This window comes from Rousettus aegyptiacus, unplaced genomic scaffold, assembly GCF_014176215.1.
Source record: "Rousettus aegyptiacus isolate mRouAeg1 unplaced genomic scaffold, mRouAeg1.p scaffold_m13_p_15, whole genome shotgun sequence".
Classification (NCBI taxonomy): Eukaryota; Metazoa; Chordata; class Mammalia; order Chiroptera; family Pteropodidae; genus Rousettus; species Rousettus aegyptiacus.
In genome coordinates, this window is record NW_023416290.1 from 36,385,567 (window position 1) to 36,408,702 (window position 23,136).

Consider the following 23,136-nt stretch of genomic DNA (forward strand, 5'->3'; position numbering starts at 1 on the left):
AAAATGTTAAAAGTTAAGGTTTATTTATATCAAAGCAGGAAACAAACTAATATAGAGAGATAAAAATAGAGTTTAAGGAAGGAGAAAGAAGGGTAAAGATTTAAATTTAGGCAGAGTGGTGGAGCTCACTATAATTTTTAATTCTCTATAATTTCTTTGAGGTTTTAAGTGTAAGTTAAATTGCATTTTTGTTTGTAATTTTGTGTTTTGTTTTGATAAATGGTAGTGCAAGTATCTAAAATTTTTGGTGATATTGACTGCATGATGCTATGATAAATGATAGTATTTTCAACTTAATTGTCTTTCATTTTCATTATCAGTCCCTGTCTTTTAATTAATGTTTGGCATCTAAAATTGCCAGAATGTGGGAGATGAACCCATCATGTTATGATTGTTATGAAGCTGTCGAAATTGCTACTCAGTTTTCTGTTTGTCTCAGTTTTCTAATTTAATTGGTTATTTATTATAAGAGAAAAAAAATTCATACTGAATGATCTAAGCATCTCAGTTCTCTACCTCAGTTGGTTGAAACTAGTAAGCTACTCTTTTTGGAGCATACTCTCAGAGTAAATGAATCCTTCAGTACTTAGGATGCTGCTGTCTGTTTCTTTTCAAAGGAACTAGCTTATTACTAACATGCTATGAATAGAGTGTTGAAGTACAACCATGGTGATTTATAGGCATATATATTTCTAAGATTATTTTTTATTCATCATAAGGTACATTTGCTGGTTAACTTAATTGTTCCTTTGAGTCTCCAAACTGGCTTTGTTCACTAGTTTCCGATATTTACCTCAGGCCCTCCCTACTATTGATGATTTGTGCTACTTCTTTAGGTTACTGACTTCAGTCAATTTTGCTATATTTAAAACTTGGCACTTTAAAAATTATTTCTTTAAGTAACATTAGCTGATGAATGTTAACAATTGGCTCTCTATAAGAAAAAGCCCTGCTTTGTGGCATTTTCCAATTTCTGTAATTTAAATACATCCACCATGGCTGTTTTCAAGCAACTCACATTACTTCACTGAATGAGGAATTGGGAAGAAGTGTGCACAACTTGTTCTTAATGACTTAATGAAAGCTGGCTCTGGATTAACAGTGAAACATATTTACATGTCAGTTTTAGTAATGCATTGTTCTTCACATGCAAAGATTGTGCTGATGGTACACCTTTAATAGACCAAGTACTTTAAAAAGATTTTGAATTAAAGAAATGCTATCAGTTGTCAAAGATACACTCAAAAGTCTCTGCAGCTCAACATAATAGAAGTTTATTTCTCACCTATGTTAAATCCACACTGGTATGGCTTATCAGCGCTCTCTTTCAAGTGCTTATTCGGATTTCCAGGTTCCTTTTTTTGGTGAGGCTCCCTTATTCCCTATAGTTTTGAACGAAGAGCTTGATGGTAGCATATGAGATTTTTCCAATGGTCATGAAAATGGCCCACATTATTTCATTTATAATCCGTTGGCCAGAACATAGTCATGTGGCCATGGCCATCATTAGTGACAAGGGAAATTGGGAAGTATTTTCTAATAGAAAACGAAATAAATTTAACTCATTTTCCATTTAGAAAAAAAGTGCAGCTCACTGCCAGTGTTAATTTAATTCTACATAAACATGCTCTTCGAGGCTGAAGCAAATCTGACTGGTTTTCAATGTGAAAATAAAATGTAAAAACTGTTCTTGGAGTTATTTTAAACAGAACTTGTCTCTAATCCTAATGTAACAGAAATGTATACATAAATCGCATTCATCAAATGAATCTTCAGCTAACAACTGTTTGAGAACGATGTTAACAGCAAGTGTAGGAATGCTACATTTTTTAGGATTTGACATTTTCGGTGACTGAGAATTACTATATTTTGTAAATGGAGATACCACTACTAAAATAGAATGCTGTAAATAGAATGATGTCATTTGTTTCCAAAGACTATCAGTATACTAGAGCGATGGGAAAATAGTAATAAAAGTGAGATATTTCGTGGCAAACTTTGGGGATAAGGTGAGGACTGTGATCCACAAGTTATCTTGGGGTAAATGCTGCAGTATTCTCTGCGCAAAGGGGAAATGGGATAATAACTAGACAGGATCTTCCATAGTTTTCTAGTTAGATTGACCAATTTACACTCTTTTTTCTGTCAAATAATCAGGCTAGCAATGATTAGAGGTAGAGTCTAGTAAAGTCTTTTCTCCGTGCTGAGTTAGCTATATCTTATGAGCTTAGCCTATGGTCTCATTAATACCAATAATTAACCAATAATTCTATCCTTCTCTGAATTACTCTATTATTTACTATTTTTCTTTAGATGAAAATCATAGTTTTCAGAGCTTTATATCCCTTTAAATTATTGTATATGCTTAACATAATTTTTGTTTTGCTTTCTTTGACTATTTAGTTTAATTATTACATTTACCATTTTTATTGTTTTAAAGAGATATTTTTATTTTCCTTATTTTTTTGCTCCCTTTCAACTCCACCAAGGATGACTGTGGAATGATACATATGGTATTAAGTGACAAATTTGAGTTACTAGTACTCCATCTCTTATATTGCTATATTATTTTGAAATATGTCCTATTTAGAAACGAATGTAATTAATATCTTATCATTTTGAATCCTATGTGTCTTTGTAATCTCAGGGCTTAGGTATTTTTGATATTTGTGAGAACTGGAAAAAACTAATAGGCCCTAACCACAGTAATATATAGGCATATATATTTCTAAGGTATTTTTACAACATTCATCAAAAGCTGGTTAACTTAATTGGTTCAAGTGTTCTATTAACAAAAGTCTTGCTTTTTTATTCCCAAATTAGTTAAATTTTGTTCCATTAACAGAATTGACCTCTGATAGACATTAATCGTTCCATAGCCAATTAGTGAGAAGTTATTTCACAGCATGTGTATGTATATGTATTTGTGAGACAGTATTATCAATTTATAAATTAAGTCGCTATGTGTGTCAGGGCTTCAAGCAAAAGTCTCAGTCTCTTGAACTACTTGAAGTGAGTTGATTTAGGCTTCCTGAGCTGTAAAGATTAATAATTTATTAATCCAAAAGTGGGAGGAGATAGAAAAAGAAGAAAGGTAACTAGGTGTTAAGATGTGAGGATATTAGAAGCTAGCAGTTTAGGAGGGAACACAAGATCTAGTCAGAAAAAGAGCAACCAATGTGCATAGCCCAGAGTGTGGAAAGAGTATTAATACATAGAGATTATTTAATAGGTGTCAAACATCATCCTCCATGGATTATACTCATCTATCTTATATTACTATTCACTGGGTATTAATAGATGAGGAAAATGAAGCCCATGACATTTTCAAGTCTTTTTCTCATTTTGGACTACACAGAAATCATACTATTTGTACAATGAATAAATTTAAATCAATAAATTTGCACAAATAGTACCGTAGATTTACGTGGTTCACAACTGAGGTAAATTGGCAAAGCTGATCATGACCTCCATTGGCCTTATCTAGCCACTCTGAGGAACACACTTGTAACTCATTCCACATATTGAATTGGCAATCTCTGCCCTAACCAGTGGTTCTCTAACTTTATTAAGCATCAGAATCACCTGTAGGATTTTGCAAAAAAACAAAAAACAAACAAACAAAAAAACAAAACGAAAAATCTCCCAAAACAAACATCTGGGTCTCATCCCCAAATTTCTGATCTGGTAGGTCTGGAGAGGGGCATAAGAATTTGCGTGTGTAATGAGTTCCCAGATGATACCAATGCTGCTGTTTCAGGGATATTCTTTGAGAATCTCTGCTCTAGAAGAGTTAAGTAACCTTCTTATCTTGTGATAAATAATGAAGCAGCAACAGGTTGTTTCTGCAGATGGTCATGATTGGATAATTGTCTGTCTTGCAAACTTTCATTCTGTTTCATTGTCAGTTACCAGGAAGGAAAGGATGTTAGTCTCGAATATTGTGAATGTGACTTACTCTAGATATATTCATATCACAGAATAATATAGCATATATTACCAACGTATCATGAATAGTAATTTGTTTAAAACAAACAGAAAAGTTGAAATTCAAACTTAATTTATTTTAACATTATTTTATGGTTCTATAGTTAGTGTGCCTTCCACTTTTAAAAGAGAGCTGCAGTACCTACATTTGTCACAAGATGGCAATGAAAGACTGAAGATTTTGATTGAAATTTGAGTTTTGAAACTACCGATGGGATGGATATATTTATATTTCACATGTTTTTAAAAAAAATTTGGATGAGATTTTTTTGAACTGAGGTTTTTAAAAAAATTTGAATGAGATTTTTGTATTTTCATATCAAAAATAGTTTCTTATTTAGTTATAAAAATAAAAGTTGTTTATATTGACATTATTGATGACTAATTCTTTTGGAAATCTATAGAACATAAATCTTAATGTAATAATACTGAATATCTTATTATCACGTGTCCCCCAGAAGGACTTCGGATAAATTCAAGATAGCAAGCATTTAAAAGGTCTTACTGTGCTATGATTTATAAGGTCTTATTTAGGCATAAGAAGATACAGAACTTGCTCTCAATGAGCTTTAAATTTAGTAGAGGGTAAAAGAAATGTATATAAAATTCAAAGAGAGAACAAAATAATAAAAAATGATCAAATACGATGTTGTGTGATATGGACTATGTAAACAGTATGGACTGGAAGAATGGGCAATTAAGCAAAAAATTAAATGGTATTTTATGAAATATCCTTGGATTAGTTAAAAACATGTTGCATTTTTCTTTTACTGATTATATTTTTATAATTTACTTAAAACTATAAGGAAATGTTCAGCAATATGGAGAGCTATGTAAGATTCAGTATTTGACATAAATAAAACATCAGAAACACTCACTTGAAGTATGAACTCATTCTTTATTTCATGAATATGTGATTATATTTTTTTCTGATTAATTGAGAAAGATTTTTCAGAAGAGGGTGGTTTTCTGGTCACAGAGAATTAGTTATAATATTCTTAGTTCCTGGAGTCTTAAAAGCATATTTATTAAAAAATCAAGTGTAGAATGGTGATTATCAGGTTATGGGGGAGGGAGAAAATGGGATTTTCTGTTTAACAGGTATAGATTTCGAGTTTTGCAAGATGAACAAGTTTTGGAGATCTTTTTCACAACAGTATGAATATATTTAACACTATTGAACTGTACACTTAAAAATGGTTAAAATGGTACATTTTATGTTATGTCCTACTATGAATTATGAGCAATTAATAGGTTTTTATTGAGGATCAACAATATTCGTAGCTTTCTTTTAGCCAGTAGGAGCTACTTACTTAAAAGAAAGAAAAGCCCCCTCAGGAAGCTTATAATATAACTGATGATAGAAGATTAACCTAATATACTAATATTAGTAATCTACTGAAAGTCCGACATGTATAACTTATTGTGCTAGACATTTTAAGTAAATTATTTCTAATCTTCAGTCCTTGATATTGGAAAATTAGTATTATTTGTATTTCCTCACTTCATCATTTCAGAAACTGAGTTTTTATAGATGTGAATGTTTGGTACCTTATTGAAGGTTGAAAAGTTTCTAATTTTGGAGTTGGTATTTAAACCCAAATCTGTCTAACTTCAAAATTCATTTCTGTATACTACGCTGTGCCCTTAATTAATTAAAAAGTAATTAAAGAATATAAATAAACAACTAGTAATTTGACACAGTATTTGGTGTTTCTACTACCAGTAAATGTCATCTATTTTACTATAATTCTGACAAAATTAAAAGGGAAGACATGTAATTGATTAATGGTAGCTATGAATCTGGATTATGTTTTAACTTCAGAAAGGATAACAATATAATTTTTTTCCTTTGCTTGAATTGTTGTCTCTCTCTCTCTCTCTCTTTTTTTTTTTAACTTTTGAAAACACTAATTTTTTTCCCCTATGTATTCGTGTGCAGGTTATGTGGGTATGTAATTTGTGCCGAAAACAACAAGAAATCCTCACTAAATCAGGAGCGTGGTTTTATAATAGTGGATCTAATACACCACAGCAACCTGATCAAAAGGTTCTCCGAGGAATGCGGAATGAGGAGGCACCTCAGGAGAAGAAAGCAAAACTGCATGAGCAGGCCCAGTTCCAAGGACCCTCAGGTGACTTATCTGTACCTGCAGTGGAGAAAAGTCGATCTCATGGGCTCACAAGACAGGATTCTATTAAAAATGGGTCAGGAGTGAAGCACCAAATTGCCAGTGACATAGCTTCAGACAGGTAAACATTTTGCTTAATTTTTAGGTAAACATATTATTTTTAACCTTCATTCCATGCAAATAAAAATACATGAAATGTTAAGGCAATGAGTTTTCTTAATGTAATGTCAATGTCCATATGTTTTATATAAATGCTGAAAGTGATGTTTAGGACTTGAGCTATTATGTTTGAATGATCTTAGATTTAATGTGGGTATATTAGGTTATTAGATTTTCCAGAATAAAGACATGAAGTAAAACAGAGAACTTAGATAATTGTCATAGGAAAGACAAACTGGGATAAGAGTAATGGGAATGAAAAAGAGACGGTTTTAAGACACTTTAGAAAGGTTGAATTGATGGACTGACTGGAAGTGGGAGCTAAGAGAATAGGGAAGGTTAATGACATCTCTAAAGGTTTCACCCTGGGCTGAAGGATGAGGTGATTTTTAAAAAGGTAAATACAGATGAAAAGGTTTTATGAGTTTGATATATCCATGGGCTAACTCTGTTGTTACTATTTTGGTTCAATCTTATGGCCTTCTCAATGTTCAAAATGTTAGACTTTTGAAAATAGTGTTTATGCTTATATTTATTACCTTTGGAAGGAGGAGAATGAAAGATTTTCATGGGAAGATTATTTTTCTATTCTGTATTTCTCTTTTCAAATTAATTTTTTAAAAAAATCTTGTTTATGCTATGTGTATTATCCAGAAGTAGCCGGTAATATTTCTTTGTGAAAAAGTATAAAGTCATGCACTTGTGAAAAAAACAAATCTAAATTGGACTTACAGGATGGTGGGTTTGGAGCAGTCAGATATAACAGGTAAGGTAACTGGGAGTCACTTCAGATGGTGCCTAAAGCCATCACATAGATGTGTTGCTGATGTCTTGGGAAAATGATGGCTCCACTAGTTTTTGAAAACATGGCTGGAGTACTATGAACAGATCTCAGTGCAGAATTTCAGGAACCCAAGAATTTTCAGGTAAGAAGACTGTATTACGATTGAGGACTAATATAAGCACACAGGTTTGAGTGCAGATAGTTTATTTGAAAGGCAATCTCAGAAACCACCTGTAGGAAATGGAAAATGATCCAGTTAAGAGAAAGAACATAGTACAGAGCAGCTTACCTTTTTTGGCAATTGTGTCTCAATCTTCCTGGGACTTTTGGGAGACAGGGTATCATGACATCAGAGGTATTCTACATAATTGGCAAGGAAGCTGAGATATTTATCCATAATTCTCTGTTGTTATTGGTCTAGGACTATTCCTGGCAGTTGTTAATTTTCTGGAACTCGTTGGCCAAGCACGTTCTGTGGCTAGAGAAAGCAGTCAGGCAGAGTACTACAATTCTAATAACAAGACATTGCAATGTAGGGATATGGTGAATGATGAGGTAGTGTTGGTTGGGACAGTAGCATTGTCTGCTACACAAGGTCTTTAGAAATCAAGAAAGTCTATAAAATGGTAACTATAATGGCCTAGGTATATGACCTTAGATAGAAAAAAATGATGTTAACCAATGGAGATGAGCTTTTAAATGAATGAATGACTTAATAAAATAGATAGTGTTAAATACACTCTTCAAAAATTAGACAGCTGCATGAGATAACCTCCTTTGGAAGTTAGAAAGATAGGTTTAGGAAGAATGAAAGAAAATACTGAAACACTGGGTCACATTATAGATTATTAAATATGAGAATGCATATCATCGTGAAGTTGTCGATGTTAAAAATAAATCCAACAAGTTTTTTGAGTAATTCACCAGTGTAGGGAACTAATCTTGGAAGATGGTGGAAATGAGAACAAATATATCTTCTCCAGTATTAATTGTTAATGCTTTTTTCGTTGACAAAAGGTAAACCTGAATAAACAGTACAATCTGATCCGTTGTGAGGAATTGTGCAAGATGTAGTAGTTCCTTTATTTTTTTCTTTTGTCTGATGCCTTTGGCTGCCATTAATAGTAAATTCATACTTTAATTACTCAATATATCCTGTAATTATATTCTTTCTTTCTGAATCTCACATAAGTCACACCAATAGTTCCCTTTGTTTAATTAGGAAAGAAGTTAGAGTTTAATACAAAATTTTGTAGTTATGCCTAGAAAATGGAATTGGTTATAATTTACATAAATTTTTATTTGGAAGATACTTTGTCTTTCGGACTAATTCAGTTCCCCTTATAGTAAGCAAAAAAGAGCATCTGTTCATTATTTTTAAATGCAGATTCTGTAGTCATTTATTAGGCATGTATCTATGAACCCTTTGAATTCTTTCTCTTAGAGTAAGGAGTCTGCAAGCTTTGTCTCTGGGGCCAAATCTGTCTTGCTCGGTGTTTTTGTAAATAAAGTTTTATTGGAACACAGCTGCACTTTTCATTTACTTATTGTCTATGTCTGCTCTCAACTATAACTTCAGAGTTGAGTAGTTACAAGAGAGCGTGTGACCTATATAATCTAAAATATTCACTTTCTGATCCTTTACAGAAAAGTTTGCCAGCTCCTTCTCTAGAGAATATGTAGTTCTTTTAGTGCTATTTAAATTTCTTCTTTTTTTGCTTATTTTCTTTTTTACTATTTAAATTATTTCAGTTAATCCTGTTTTTTATCCTTTTCCCTCCCTTCCCCTTCCTCCACACCTCTGCCTTCCCTGTACCTCCATATCTCTCTTTATAACCAGAATGGGTCTTCTAGCAATATTTGAATTGGATAGTGAAATATAGCTTCTAACAAGGAAAATAACTCCAATTTAAAGTATGTGTAATTTGTTTCTTCAATTCAGAAACAGTGGCCTTAAAAAGAGAAGCTTTGGTTTAATTAAATTTAAATCTGTATGGATCTAGAACTATGTTTGAGAAAAAGTGTGTTATACTCCCTTCTTTTAAGGAGCTTTAGTTTAATCTGTAACTACATACTACAGTAGTTTTGACCTGTTTTATGCCTTTTTACTTCTCTCACAGGTGCTTTACACACAGACCCTTAGAATTTGAGTGAATGAATACCAAGTTGGCCCCAGACTTTAGCTTTTAGTTAATGACTATTTACTTAATTCATTTATTCATGAACATGGCAAATGTTTATTATCAACTGAGACATAAAATATTCTTTGAGATTTTCAAATATGTTTTTAATTTCAAAATAAGTTTCAAAATAATCGTTTTTTTAAAAAATGTGCAGTGTCTCCCATGAGTGCCCAAGTGGTTTCTCAGCCTTTAATTTAGACACATAACTGGCAATCTTGTTAAAACATAGATTTGGATTCGATAAGTCTGAGGGGAGGACCCAAGAATCTGTATTTCCAACTAACTCCCAAGTCATGTCAGTATTGCTAGTACGGAACAGTAGCAAGGCACAAAGGTATCTAGAAATATATTAGGGAGGGAAGCACCATTGTCCTTAATAGCTAGTGGCAGTGTTCCTCTGTAGCAATACCACTAAGAGGCATACACAAACTTCGTGATTCTTAGGGACAATTCCACATTCGAATACATTGTTCCGTCACATTTATTGAGTGGGAAACGGAGGTGGAAGCCACTTACCTGGTGGTAGGTTGACTGCATTTATGTAGCTGTAAGCATCTGACTTTTTTATTATGACATCTAAGGTCGTACCTGAGGATTTACTTAAATTTTTTATTTTTAAAAAATAAATTACTTTTTAATTTCCTCTTTATTATACAGTTATATGTATAATTATATATGTATGCATATGTATATATGTAATTATGTATATAGTTAGGATATTTTACCTCTGGATTTAATTTTCAGGGTAGTAAGGGGAATGTTACAAAGCATTGCTTTTAGATTTCCAGTTCCAAAATTCTTTGTTATGTTGTATTTTAAAGTCCTCTCCCATGGTATAACTTGAAAGCATTCTCTCTCATTATTTTTGTTCTGTCCTAGTATTGTGTTTAATTAATACAGAATTATCTTTATTCATATTATGACTTATTATAATTTATTTATTCAACAAGTATTTATTGAATTTCAGTATCAATATTACTTGTTACCACATGACTGAAATAATTTCATCATGATTCATATTTAAAACTAAATGTATTTGGCAGACATTTTGACTCTGATCTTATATTACTGTGGAGTATTTCTTACTCTTAATTTTTCTTACTTCCTTATTCTATTGTGAAACAAAAATTAACAACTGATAGGAAAAAGTAACAGAGTTACTTGTTTCTAATGGACTATGAAGCATCTTAAGAAGCATAGCTACAAAAAAATATTTAACAGACACTATAGATTATTAAGTTTTTGTTTCTCCATTTTACTGCTTAAATAATGACAGTGAAAGACATTTATTATGATTTTGTATGGAATTTTAATTAGGCAAGAGTGAAAAACTAAAAAAGTCATATGACTCATTGTATCTTATTGCATTTTGTTAGATGGTGAAAAATGCTACCAAGTGTAAGTGATGACAAGAGATTAATAAAAAATATAAAACAATCATTGGATCTAAAATGTAAAGTTTTAAGGCAAGTTTAGTGTAATAGATATTTAAGAGTTTGGTAATCACCATTATTTATTGTCTGATACATATGACCTTCTAAGTATCTTTGTGACATTTGACAATTTTAAAGTAAAAGTAATAATTAAAACATATGCTTAAGACTTCTTCCAGTATAGATGAAATAATAGGGCCTGGATTTACCCTTCTACTTGAAACATCTGAAAAAACAGACAAAATATTTGAAACAATGGTTTAAAAAAAATTAGACATTGGGCAACAAAGGAGAGTAATACCCAAGAAATGGGAAAGAAATAAAACAAGTGCTGTGATTGCACTAGCATATTGCCTGAGAGAGTTTCTGGGTTGCGGCAGAGCCCAGTGGTCTTCCTGAGTTGAGGAGATAGTTCTGAGGGTTTGTGGAGACCAAGACAGCTAGAGTTTGCATGACAGTATCAGAAAGAGAGAGCTGAACAGCAAGATACCCTGGAGATCTGCAGAGGTTTCTCCTTGTGTGTGTTCAGAGGAGTGATGATTGGTACATGTGAAGAAACTACTTGAAGCCAGGGAAGAATCATCCAAAATGATTAGGGGGAACACTGGCCTGCATTCACACAGAAGCAAGAATAGTGTTCCCAATAACCAGACTAGAAAACTGCAAGATTCCTAGAATGTTGAATAGAGTATTTTGGAAAATCTTTCTTCAGCAGTAGAGAATAATTAATGCTGAACTGAACACTGCTCTGGAACAGAATAACAAATCATAAAAACAAGATCTGAAAGAATCAGACTGTTTTCAAGTAAATTAATTTCATCTTAAAGTTCTAGAAGATTTATAGTAATATAAAAAAGTATCCAATGCCTAACAAGATAAAATTTACAATATTTGGCATCTAGTCAATGATAACTAGGCATACAAAGCAGCAGGAAAACATAATCAATATGAGAAAGCAATCAGACACTGTATACTAACCTAGAAGTGATACAGATATTAGAATGAGCAGGCAAGAATGTTAAAATAGCTATTATAATTATATTCCATTTAATTAAAAATGTTAAGCAAAGATATGTTAGCTATAAAAATAAACACTTAATTGAACTTCTAGAGATGAGAATTATAATATCTGAAATGAAAAATACACCTGTCGAGGAGAATGGAAGATTAGGCATTGAAGAAGAAAAGATTAGTGAATTTGAAGACAAACTAATAGAAATGGTCCAAAATGAAATAAAGAATAAAAAAATGAATAAAATGATTTAAAAAGTGAAAGTATCATGAGCTGTAGGACAACATCAAATACTTAGTATACATGTAGTTGGGGTCCTTGAAGAGGAGAACTTGAAGAGTACTAAGAAAAACTTAAAGAAATAATGAGCAAAATTTTTTCAGATTTTATGAAAACTACAAAACCATGACTCTGAGAAACTCTATAAACTCTAAACATAGGAAACATGAAGAAAACTACACCAAAGAACTATCATAATCAAATCACTTAAAATCGGTGATAAAGAAGCAATCTTAAAATCAGCTGGAGAAGAACATGTTTACAAAGATAAAGAAGACAGCAAATTTCTTGTTGGAAACAATGCAAGAGAGAAAAGAATGGAGAAAACACCTTTCAAGTACTGAAAGACAGAAAAAAAAAAGCCATCAATCCAGTATTTTATACCTAGTGAAAATGTCTTTTAAAAATGAAGGAAATACTAAAAAAATTCACCACCAATGTAACTACTCTATAGGAAATGTTAAACCAGAAGAAAAAATTATACCACATGGAAATATGTATCTATGCCAAGAAATGAAGAGCTATGAAAGTGATAAATACATGAGTAATTTAGAATTTTAAAAACATAATATATAATCTTTTCTTTATTTTGAATATTTTAGAAGATAATTGACTCTTTCAATAATGTATTATGGTGTTTATACCATATATAAAATAAAATATATGACAACAATGGCATAAAATGTGGGAGGGGAGAAATAGAAGAGTACACTATTGCAAAGTTCTTATACTATATGTAAAGTGGTACAGTTTTGTTTGAAAAAGTGCTATGATATGTTAGAGGTGTATATTATAAACTTTAACAAAACAAAGAGTTATAGCTAATCAGCAAAGGAGATAAAATAGAATATAAGATTTACTCAATTAAAAGAAAGCATAAAGAAAGTGGAGGGAACAAAGAACACATCAGACAAAAAGAGAACAAAGAATAAGATTGATTTTTTAAAAAACCTAATCATATTGATAATCATGTTAAATATAAATTATCTAAATAAATATCCAAGGTGCAGATTTTCAGACTGATACTAAAGACCCAACAATATATTGTCTATAAGAAACACACTTTAAATATAAAGACGAACATAGGTAAAAATTAAAGAGTGAAAAAGATGAAGATACACCATGCTAATACTATTCATAAGCTGGTTATATTCAGATCAAAGTAGATTTCAGAGCAAACAATACTAAAAAATGTTACTTCCTAAAGATAAAGTGGTCAGTTAATCAAGAGGACATAAAAATTCCAAATTATGTTACACTAAGACATCAAAATACATGAAGCAAAAACTGATAAAACTAGAAGGAGAAATAGACAAATCCACATTTTTAATGGAAGATTTCAATATTCTGTCCGTAACTGATAGAATCGGTTGGCAGAAAATCAGCAAAGATATAATAGACTTGATTTAATTGATGTTTGTAGAACAATTCACCAAACAAAAGCAGAATATTTATTCTTATTAGGGGTATATAGAACAGAGTTCACAGTACCAAGATAGATCATATTCTGGCCATTAAAGAGTTCTCATTAAATTGAAAGAAATTCAAGTAATAAAAAATATGTTCACTGATCAAAATGGAATTAAATTAGAAATCGGTACCAGAAAGACCTGGAAAATCTCAACATATGGAAGCTAATTAACACACTTTTAAATAACATACAGGTCAAAGAAGAAATCAAAAGAGAACATAGAGAACATTTTTAACTTTCATGAAAATGAAAATACAATATCTGAATTTGTCGGTTGCCACTAAAGTAGTACTTAGGACACAAATTATAGCAGTAGACATCTGTATTAGAAAATAAGAAAGGTCTCCAAACATTGATTTAAGCTTTCACCTTAAGAAACCTAGGAAAGAAAAGCAGATTAAACCCAAGTAAGCAGAATAAAGGAAATGATAATGATCAAAGCAGAAGTCAGTGAAATAGAAAGTAGAAACATTTAAGCCAATAGCTGATTCTTTGAGATCACTAAAAATTTTAAGACAGGCTAATCAAGAAGAGAAAGAAGATACAAATTACCTATATCATGAACAAGAGAGATAACATCATCATTGACTCTAGTGACATTAGAACATTAACAAGGAAATACTTTGATAAACGTTATGTCTGTAAAATTAACAAGCCAGATTAGCTGGACAAATTCCTTGAAAGATACAAATTAACAAAGCTTAGTCAGGAAGAACTAAATAACTTGAATAGCATTATATGTAGCAAAGAAAATATTTATAATTAAAAACCTTCTCATAAATAAAACTACAGACCTGATGGCATCACTGGTAAATTCTAACAAACTTTTAAGAAAGAAATAATGCCATTTCTATACAAACTCTTCTGGAAAATTAAAGAGATGGGAATATTTCTCAATTCCTTCTCTTTGCTAACATTATCCTGTTACCAAAACCAAAGATATTGTAAAGAAAAAAAAAACTGTAGATCCACATCCCTCATAATGCAAAAACTAAACAAATTTAGCATATTGGATCCATAAATATATAAAAATGAAAATATTGCCTGACCAAGTGTCCCAGAAATGCAGTTAGTTTAACATTTGAAAAATCATAATTCATCATTTTAACAAATTAAAATAATCATATTATCATTTTAATACAGAAAAATCATTTGACAAACTCCAGCATCGAGTTTTAATAAAAACTCTCAGTAAACTAGGAATAGAAAGGAATTTCTTCAGCCTGATCAAAGACATCTATGATGACCTTGCAGCTGACATCCCACCAAATGGTGAAACAATATTTTCCCCTTAGATCAAAAACAAAACAAGGATGCCCATCTTTATCACTTCTATTCAACATCATAGTGGAGATTCTAGTCAATGAAATAAGACAGAAGTAAAAAATAAAATAAAATATTAAAATAAATAAAATAAAATAAAATAAAATAAAAAATGCATTCAGTTTGAAAAGGAATAAATAATACTCTATTCGCAGAGAACACAATTGTTTATATAGAAAATTAAAGAAGTCTATAAATATCCTATCAGAACTAATAGTAAGCTTAGCAGGGTTGCCGGATATTAAGTCAACATCAGATAACCATTTGTATTTCTAAATACAAGGAACAACTTGGAAGTGGAAATCTGAAAGAAATTATCATTTATGACAGCATTAAAATATGACATACATTTATACTAGTATCAACAAATTGAAGTACTTAGGAATAAATCTAACCAAATATGCATCTGTATGCTGAAAATAATAAAACAATGATGAAATAAATAAAGGAAGTCATGAATATATGTAGAGGTAAACTGTGTTCATGGACTAAAAGATTTAGTATTGTTAAGATGTCATTGCTCCCCAGTTTGATCCATATATACAGGTAGATTCTAAAATTCATATAGAAACATTTAGAATTACCAAAACAGCTTTTAAAAATATCAGAATTTGAAGGCCTAACACTTTCTACCTATTTAAAGACATTATAAATCTACAGTTATTAAAACAGTACCTTATTAGCATAAAGACAGACAAATAGATCAATGAAACAGAATGGAGAGTTTATATGTACATGTATTGTATTATATATACTCACATATTGACAGCTTATTTTTGACAAAGGTACAAAGGCAGTTCAGTAGAGAAAGGATTGTTTTTTCAGCAAATGCTACCGGAACAACTGAACACCCATTTGAAAAAATGAAGTTTGCACCAAATCGTCTGCATATGTTCTTTCATCTGTACCATTCCTTCAAGTAAAGTAATTTGGTATCCTGCCCCCAAAATGAAATTTGAAGTTTACTTTTTTTATGATATTAAAAAGAAACATAGATGGATCATGATATAAATGTAAAAAGTAAAGGTATACAACTTATATAAGAAAATATGGAAGAAAATTTTTCTGACCTTGTTAGGCTAAAACTATAAAGCTTCTAGGAGGAACTAGAAGAGCCTACCTTCCTGACTGTAGGGTAGGCAGTGATTTCTTAGGCAAACACAGAAAGCACTAATCATCAAAGGAAGAAAATGGCAAATTAGATACCATCAAAATAAAAACTTTTGTTCATCAAAAGATACTAAGAAAATTTATAAGGAAGTTATATTTCAGGAAATTTTAAGAGAAAATATTTGCGATACATGTAGTTTAAAAAATACAAAGAGCACTTACATTTAAATAATAAAATAAATATAACCCTAAAAAGTGCAAAAAATTAGAATAGATTCTTCACTGGAGAAGATGCACAAACAGCTAATAAATACAAAAAAAAATGTGCTGTGTCTTTAGTCAGTTGAGAGATGCAGATCAAGACTACAGTGAAATACTTTGATACACCCACTAGGAAGGCTACAATTTAAAACAACTAAAAACCCGACATCACTTAACATTAGTGAGGATTCAGAGCAATCAAACCTCTAATAACTTTTCTAGTGAGAATAAAACATGTCAAATTGTACAAGCATTTTGGAAAAATATTTGAAAGTTTCTTAAACAATGAAATATGCATTTCCCCGTGACCCAGTAATTCTACTCCTATGTGTACCTAAAAAAAATGAAATCATAGGTCTACAAAAATACTTATATAATACTGTTTATAACAGCTTTATTCTTAGTAACCCCAAACGGAAAACTTCCCATATGTCCATCAGCCAGAAGAATGGATAAACAAAGTGGTATATTCAGATAAAAATATCATTCATCAATAAAATGAGAGAACTATTTACATGCGCAGAGACATGAATAAGTCTAAAACCATTGTGCTGAGTGAAAGAAGCCAGACACAAAAAAGTATATATTATATGATTCCATTTATATGAAGCTTAAAGAGACAAAACAAATCTATCATGGAAGAAATCATAACAATGCTTTTGTTGAAGGAACTTTTTAGAGGGATGGGAATGTTCTCTATCTTGACAGGGTTATAGATTACTAGGTGTATATATTTGTCAATACCGACTGTAGTGTTTTACTTGAGATTTGTATACTTTTGCTGAATGTAAATTATATTTCAGTAAAAACTAATATAGAATTATATACATAATTTCTACATTAAACATTTTTATACTTAAAATGTCTTATATTGAGATATAATTTACATAAATTATATTAGTTTATGTTCAACATAATGATTTTATATATGTATATAATATTGTGACGTGGTTACCACAATGTTTAGTTATTATCCATCACCTCACATAGTTACTTTTTTTTCTTGTGATGAGAACTTTTAAGATTATGTTTTGAAATTGCTGGTTTCATTGAAACTTTATTGGTACTGAAATGAATGTTTAAGATTTGTTCTGAAATCGGATCAGAAATAATGAATTTTTCTTCATAATCAACTTGTCATCAGTGGCTCTTTTCAGTAGATTCAGATATGCCTGTGTTTATAGAATGCTGATAGTAGACCTAGAAAATAGAAACCAGTGGTATTCAGAACTTACTAAGTGTGGATTATGTATAACTGACAGACTATGTAGCCCATTTCTGTGAACTGTCCTATGAAACTGTGATATAATCCTTATGAATCTTATTCAAAATGGTTATCTGAGATATGGGGTGACTGAAAAAATATTGTGAAGATGAGAAGAAGAGGATGAAAAGATATAAGGGGAAATAATTTTTAAAAGGGAATCGATGTACAGTTAAGAGTGATTAAACTTTAAAGAACTAAGGAACTAGAAACGGGAAAACTCAGTTGCCTTTGGAGGAAAAATAGAATCTTAATAACTTGGAAGCAAGTGACCTAATAACCTGTGTTCTTAGGTACTTCTTCTTATACTTTTTAGAATATCAGATGAAAAGACAGCAAAGATGGCTATGTATTTAATGCCACTTCCAGTGATTTATGCTCATTCAATATATGTTTGGTGCCAACAATGAATGAGAGAAAACTGTAATACTAATTTCTTTGATGTGATTGATGTCTTTTCTGTAGCATCTTTATCTTTAATTGGCAATATGATCCATCAATAGACTCGAAGATATATAATGACATGTTCTCATATAGTCAAAGCTTAAGAGACTTCTTTATTTTTAAGAATATGATATAAGCTATGAAGGACAAAGTATGTTTTGTTGTTTTTTTAAAAGTTGTTTAATATATTATGATAATTGGTTTGTATAGAACTCAGATACTTAGTGACTATACTCTTGGAATAAATAACTTTAATAGTCTCAATGTCAATATTTGGGTGCAAAAGAGAATCTTTATTTCTATTTTCAACTGAATTAAACTTGAACCATTCTCGTTTGCTTTATTTAAGTGATCTATAAATAGAATTGCAACATGTACCAGTTTGCCCAAGACGGTTCCAGTTTATACTTGCTCTCCTGGCAGCCTGTATAGGTTGGCATTTGTCTTGGGTTTTTTTATGTGACATATCTTATTAAGACTTGCATTAAAATAAGCTGGGGGAGAGTTTGGTAAGTCTCAACATCGTACTACATCTCCTGACATAATTTCATTCTGTGTGGGATGTATGTGCAGTTAACCGAGTTCTCGTATGAAACAACCAGCAATAATCCATATTTTCTTTAACTTTTCAGACACGAGATAGCTAACATTTCTTTTTAAGGACAGAACGGATGCAAGGTACTTGCTGAGAAAATGACATGTGATGGAAAGGTCTCTGGTGGAAATGGGAGAAGTATTTGACTTCGCTCCCTACTTGCCCTTCGGTGTTTAGAGCAGTTTTGTCATGGCTCATTCTTTAGCATTTGAGTTGTAGGAAGCAAGGCTTGTGGGAGACTTTAGAAATTATGTATTAGGTATATGTGAAATATATATATATATATAAAAACAGAGGCTAAACAATCTTATTGAAAGTATAAAGTCTGAGTGTTTTTTCTATGGTGGTATCATCATTTGTCATTTACTGTATGGTGTAAACCTACAACTATTTAGGTATCTATTTTTTGTGATGTAAAACTTTTACAATAAATATTTCATTAACAAGGTGCTAAATAATGAAAATGTGTTTTTACTGATCAATGTGTAACTTGCACAAAATTTTTGTTTTTTTGCCATCCACTAGGGGACTCATAGTCACTGAATACACACATTTCCAAAAAATATCTGGTGAAGAAGCAATGACTTCTATTTCAAAAGTTAGTAGAGTTATTTTAAGAAGACCCAAAGATGACAAAAATACTTACAGATACAGAAGATGTATTTTACATGTATTTTACATGTTACTTTGCAAAGCATGGATTTTACATTAAATGATGGTTCTTTAAAATTAATTTTAGTCGTATTCAGTTCCAAGGGACTTTTTTTGTATATGTGTGCTCAAAATGTAAATTATTGCCTTCATTAACAGATGAATGTTATGGCACCAGTAAGTGTAGATATGTTAAAAAGTATTTTAAAAACAATGTTTATGAATTATAAAACATTGAAGGAAATAAACAGATTTCATGATGCAAGAGTAATGTGTATATTCTTCATCAGTGTATTCCTTCATAGCACTTTGATAGCTATTTGATACATAGTGGTGCTCAGTAAATAGTTGTTGAAATACTGAGTGAATGAAATGATAAAATAGCTTCGGGAAAAAGGAGGATGAATATAAGGATATTAGAGTGTCTGACAGAACTCCAGGAAAGGAATGAGGATAGACCTTAGGAAGAACTGGAGTTTGGAACTCAAATTTATGAGTTCTATCTCAGTATCTTGTCTCTGTTTCTCAGCCTACCTGTTCTTTTATTTGTCTCCCTAAGAATTTCTCTCTCCAAATGTTTTTCACTATTCATCTATTCTATATGGTGGGAAAAATAGCCATCAATAGAAATTTATTGAATAAATGAATGGAGTTTTGTAGTAGCCTTCATATTGAAATTTAGTACCTTATTGTCATATGTTGCACGTAACACTTGAGAACATGCACGATAAGTTAAATAAAAGCTATATAGAGAAGTTCAGAAGTCAAGAAAAGACTTTGTGATGAAAGTACGGTTAAGGTCAAGGATAACATATACTTTGAACTGGTTATCTTCGAGTTGAGATGGAATATGAATATAAATTCTATTTGATCTTAAAATGTCTTGCCATTTGACTGTATATGATGGCAATATATAAAAGAATTCTAGGATGGGCTGTATGTATTTTGGTCTGACATTGAATATTATGATAGAGCTTGCCAGTGGACCATTAAAAAATCACCCCGGTTAAAACGGATATAAATAACATTTTGTTTCATGCTTCTTAAACTAGGTGCAGAGCATGAGTAACAACTTCTGAACTCATTCATGATATACAATTCTGAAGTAACCTTCCTTTTCTGATGTTAAAGCTTACTATGACTTTGATACTCTAAAAAAGTTTTTTAGAGTATAGGAACACTATGAATTTTTGAACATTGATTTTGTATCCAGAAACTTATTGTTTCTAGTAGTGTTTGTGTGGAGTCTTTAGGGTTTTCTCTATAGAGAATCATGTCATCCACAAATAGTGACAGTTTGACTTATTCATTTCCTATTGGGATGCCTTTTATATCTTTCTTTTCCCTGATTACACTCGCTAGGACCTCCAATGTTATATTGAATAACAGTGGCGATAGTGGACAGCCTTGTCTTATTCCCGATCTTAGAGGTAAGGTTTTTAGTTTTTCACCATTACGTATAATCTTGGCCAAGGGTTTGTCATAGATGGCCTTTATTATGTTAAGGTACTTTCCTTTTATACCGATTTTGATAAGTGTTTTAATCATAAATGGATGCTGTATCTTGTTGAAGGCTTTTTCTGGATCTATCGATAGAATCATATGATTCTTATTTTTTAATTTGTTTATTTGGTGTATCATATTAATTGATTTGTGTATGTTGAACCATCCCTGTACCCCTGGGATGAAGCCCACTTCATTGTGGTATATAATCTTTTTAATACGTTGCAGTATTCAGTTCACTAGTATCTTATTTAGGATTTTTGCATCTGTGTTCATGAGAGATATTGGTCTGTAGTTTTCTTTTTTTGTGTTATCCTTACCAGGTTTGGTATCAGGATAATATTTACCTCATAAAATGAGTTGGGAAGTATTGCCTCCTCTTCAATTTTTTAGAAAAGTTTGAGGAGAATAGGTATTAAATCTTCTTTTAATGTTTGGTAGAATTCACTGGTGAAGCCATCTGGTCCTAGGCTTTTACTTTTTGATAGTTTTTTTGATGATTGCTTCAATTTTTATACTGCTGATCTGTCTATTTAGATTTTCCATGTCTTCTTGATTCAGTCGAGGAAGGTTATACCTTTCTAAGTACTGGTCCATTTCTGCTAGGTTATTAAATTTGGTATTATATACTTTTTCATAGTACTCTTGTATGATCCTTTGTATTTCTGTGTTGTTTGTCATAATCTTTCCTCTTTCATCCCTGATTTTGTTTATTTGTGTCTTTTCTTTTTTTTCTTGAGTAAGTCTAGCCAAGATCAAACTCAGGATTATGCATTGCATAATTGCCATGTCTCCTCAATTGTCTCTAATCTTGGATGGTTTTTTATGTCTTTGTTTTTTATTACCTGGAAATTTCTTTCTTTCTTTTTTTTTTTTAATCTATATTTTTTTGGTGACATTGGTTAACTAAATACAGTAAGTTTCAGGTGTACTATTTAACAGTAAGGCGCATATATATATTTATTTATATATATTTATATATATATATATATATATATATATATATATATATATATTGCATTATGTGTTCCCCTCCCATAGTTAGATTTTTTTCTGTCACCACATATTTGACCCCTTTTACCTCATCTCCCTCTCTCCTCCCACCTCTACCCCACCCTCTGGTAACCATACGTCTGTTTGTATTCAATTTATTTTTTTTCATTTAATAACATATGTTGGAGATCTTTCTTTACCACTGCATAAGGAGTGTGCTTTATCATTATTTTGGATGTGTCAGAATTATTTAGTCCTTAATGATGGACACTAAGATGATTGACAAAAATTTTTTTGCTATACACTGTTGTAGTAAATAATCTCATATATGTGTATATATATGTATATATATACTTATTATTTTGTATGTATATAAATATATGTATAATTTTGTATAAAACTATATACTTATAATTTTATATAAGAATAAAACTAGAAGATAAGCTAAAATTTTCAGAGGTAGAATCACTCGGTGCAGTTTAAATTTTTTGTGGGCATTGCCAAACTGCTTACTATAGAGGGCGTACCAGTTTATAATACTTCTATCAACAATTTTTAGGGTTTCTGTTTTCTAACTCTTTAGCCAACATGTTATAAAACATTTTATTTTTACCAGTCTGTGAAAAACAATACTTCAATATACTTTTAATCTTTCTCATATCATAAATGAATCCAGCTGAGTATTTTTACCTATGTTTAAGAACATTTATATTTCTTTTTTTCTTTTTGAACTCTGTTTATATATCTTGCCCATTAGTCTATTGAGTTGTTCATCTTTATCTAAATGAATATTTAACATCTGTATTTGTATTATGGAACATAAAGCTTTGTAGAATGGATCATGTATTAGCTTTCTACTGCTGTGTGACAGATTATCATAAACCTAGTGGTTTAAAACAACATAAATTTATTATCTCAGTTTCCATGGGTCAAGATCATGCTGCAGGTTAGCTGGATCTTTGATCTAGAGTCTCTGAAATCAAGATGTTGGCTGGGGCTGCAATATCATCTGATGCTTAGCATCCTTTTCCAAGCTCAATGAATGTTGGTAAAATTCAGTGCCTTGCAGTTGTGTGACTGAGACCCTCAGCTCTTAGAGACCACTGGCTGTTCCCTGCCAGGCGTCCCTCCCCACAGTATGACAATTCTTTTCTTCTTCAAAACCAACAGGAGAATGTTGGTACTGCTTTTGAATCTCTCTGGCTTCTGTCTCTGATCTCCATAAACTTTTTAAAAAGGATTAACCTGCACCATCAGGCCCATCCCTTTTGATTAACTTAAAGTCAACTGAATAGGGACTTTAATCATCTACAAAATCACCTCACTTTTGTTATATAGTGTAACCTAACTATGGGAGTTATATATATATCCCATCGTATTCACAAGTCCTGCTCACACTCAGGGGCAGGGGGATAACACAAGTTGTGTAGACCAGGAGGCAGGAATCATAAGGGTCATTTTAGAATTTGGCTTACCTCAGATTGCAAATGCTTTTTATTGGTTTATTTTTTGACTTTGCATATATTGTTCTTTTTCCAGTGCATAAACATAA

The 23,136-nt window shown here is 31.3% G+C and overlaps 1 protein-coding gene across 46 annotated transcripts in view; it reads left to right on the forward strand.

Moving 5' to 3' along the window:
• RIMS2 (regulating synaptic membrane exocytosis 2) overlaps positions 1-23,136 on the forward strand; it is a 526,738-nt gene that overhangs the window by 148,009 nt on the left and 355,593 nt on the right. For all 46 annotated transcript variants that reach the window (XM_016147467.2, XM_036232962.1, XM_036232966.1 and 43 more), the window contains one exon: positions 5,930-6,240. In XM_016147467.2, coding sequence (XP_016002953.2) covers positions 5,930-6,240 — 311 coding nt within the window. The remainder of the gene's footprint in view (positions 1-5,929; positions 6,241-23,136) is intronic.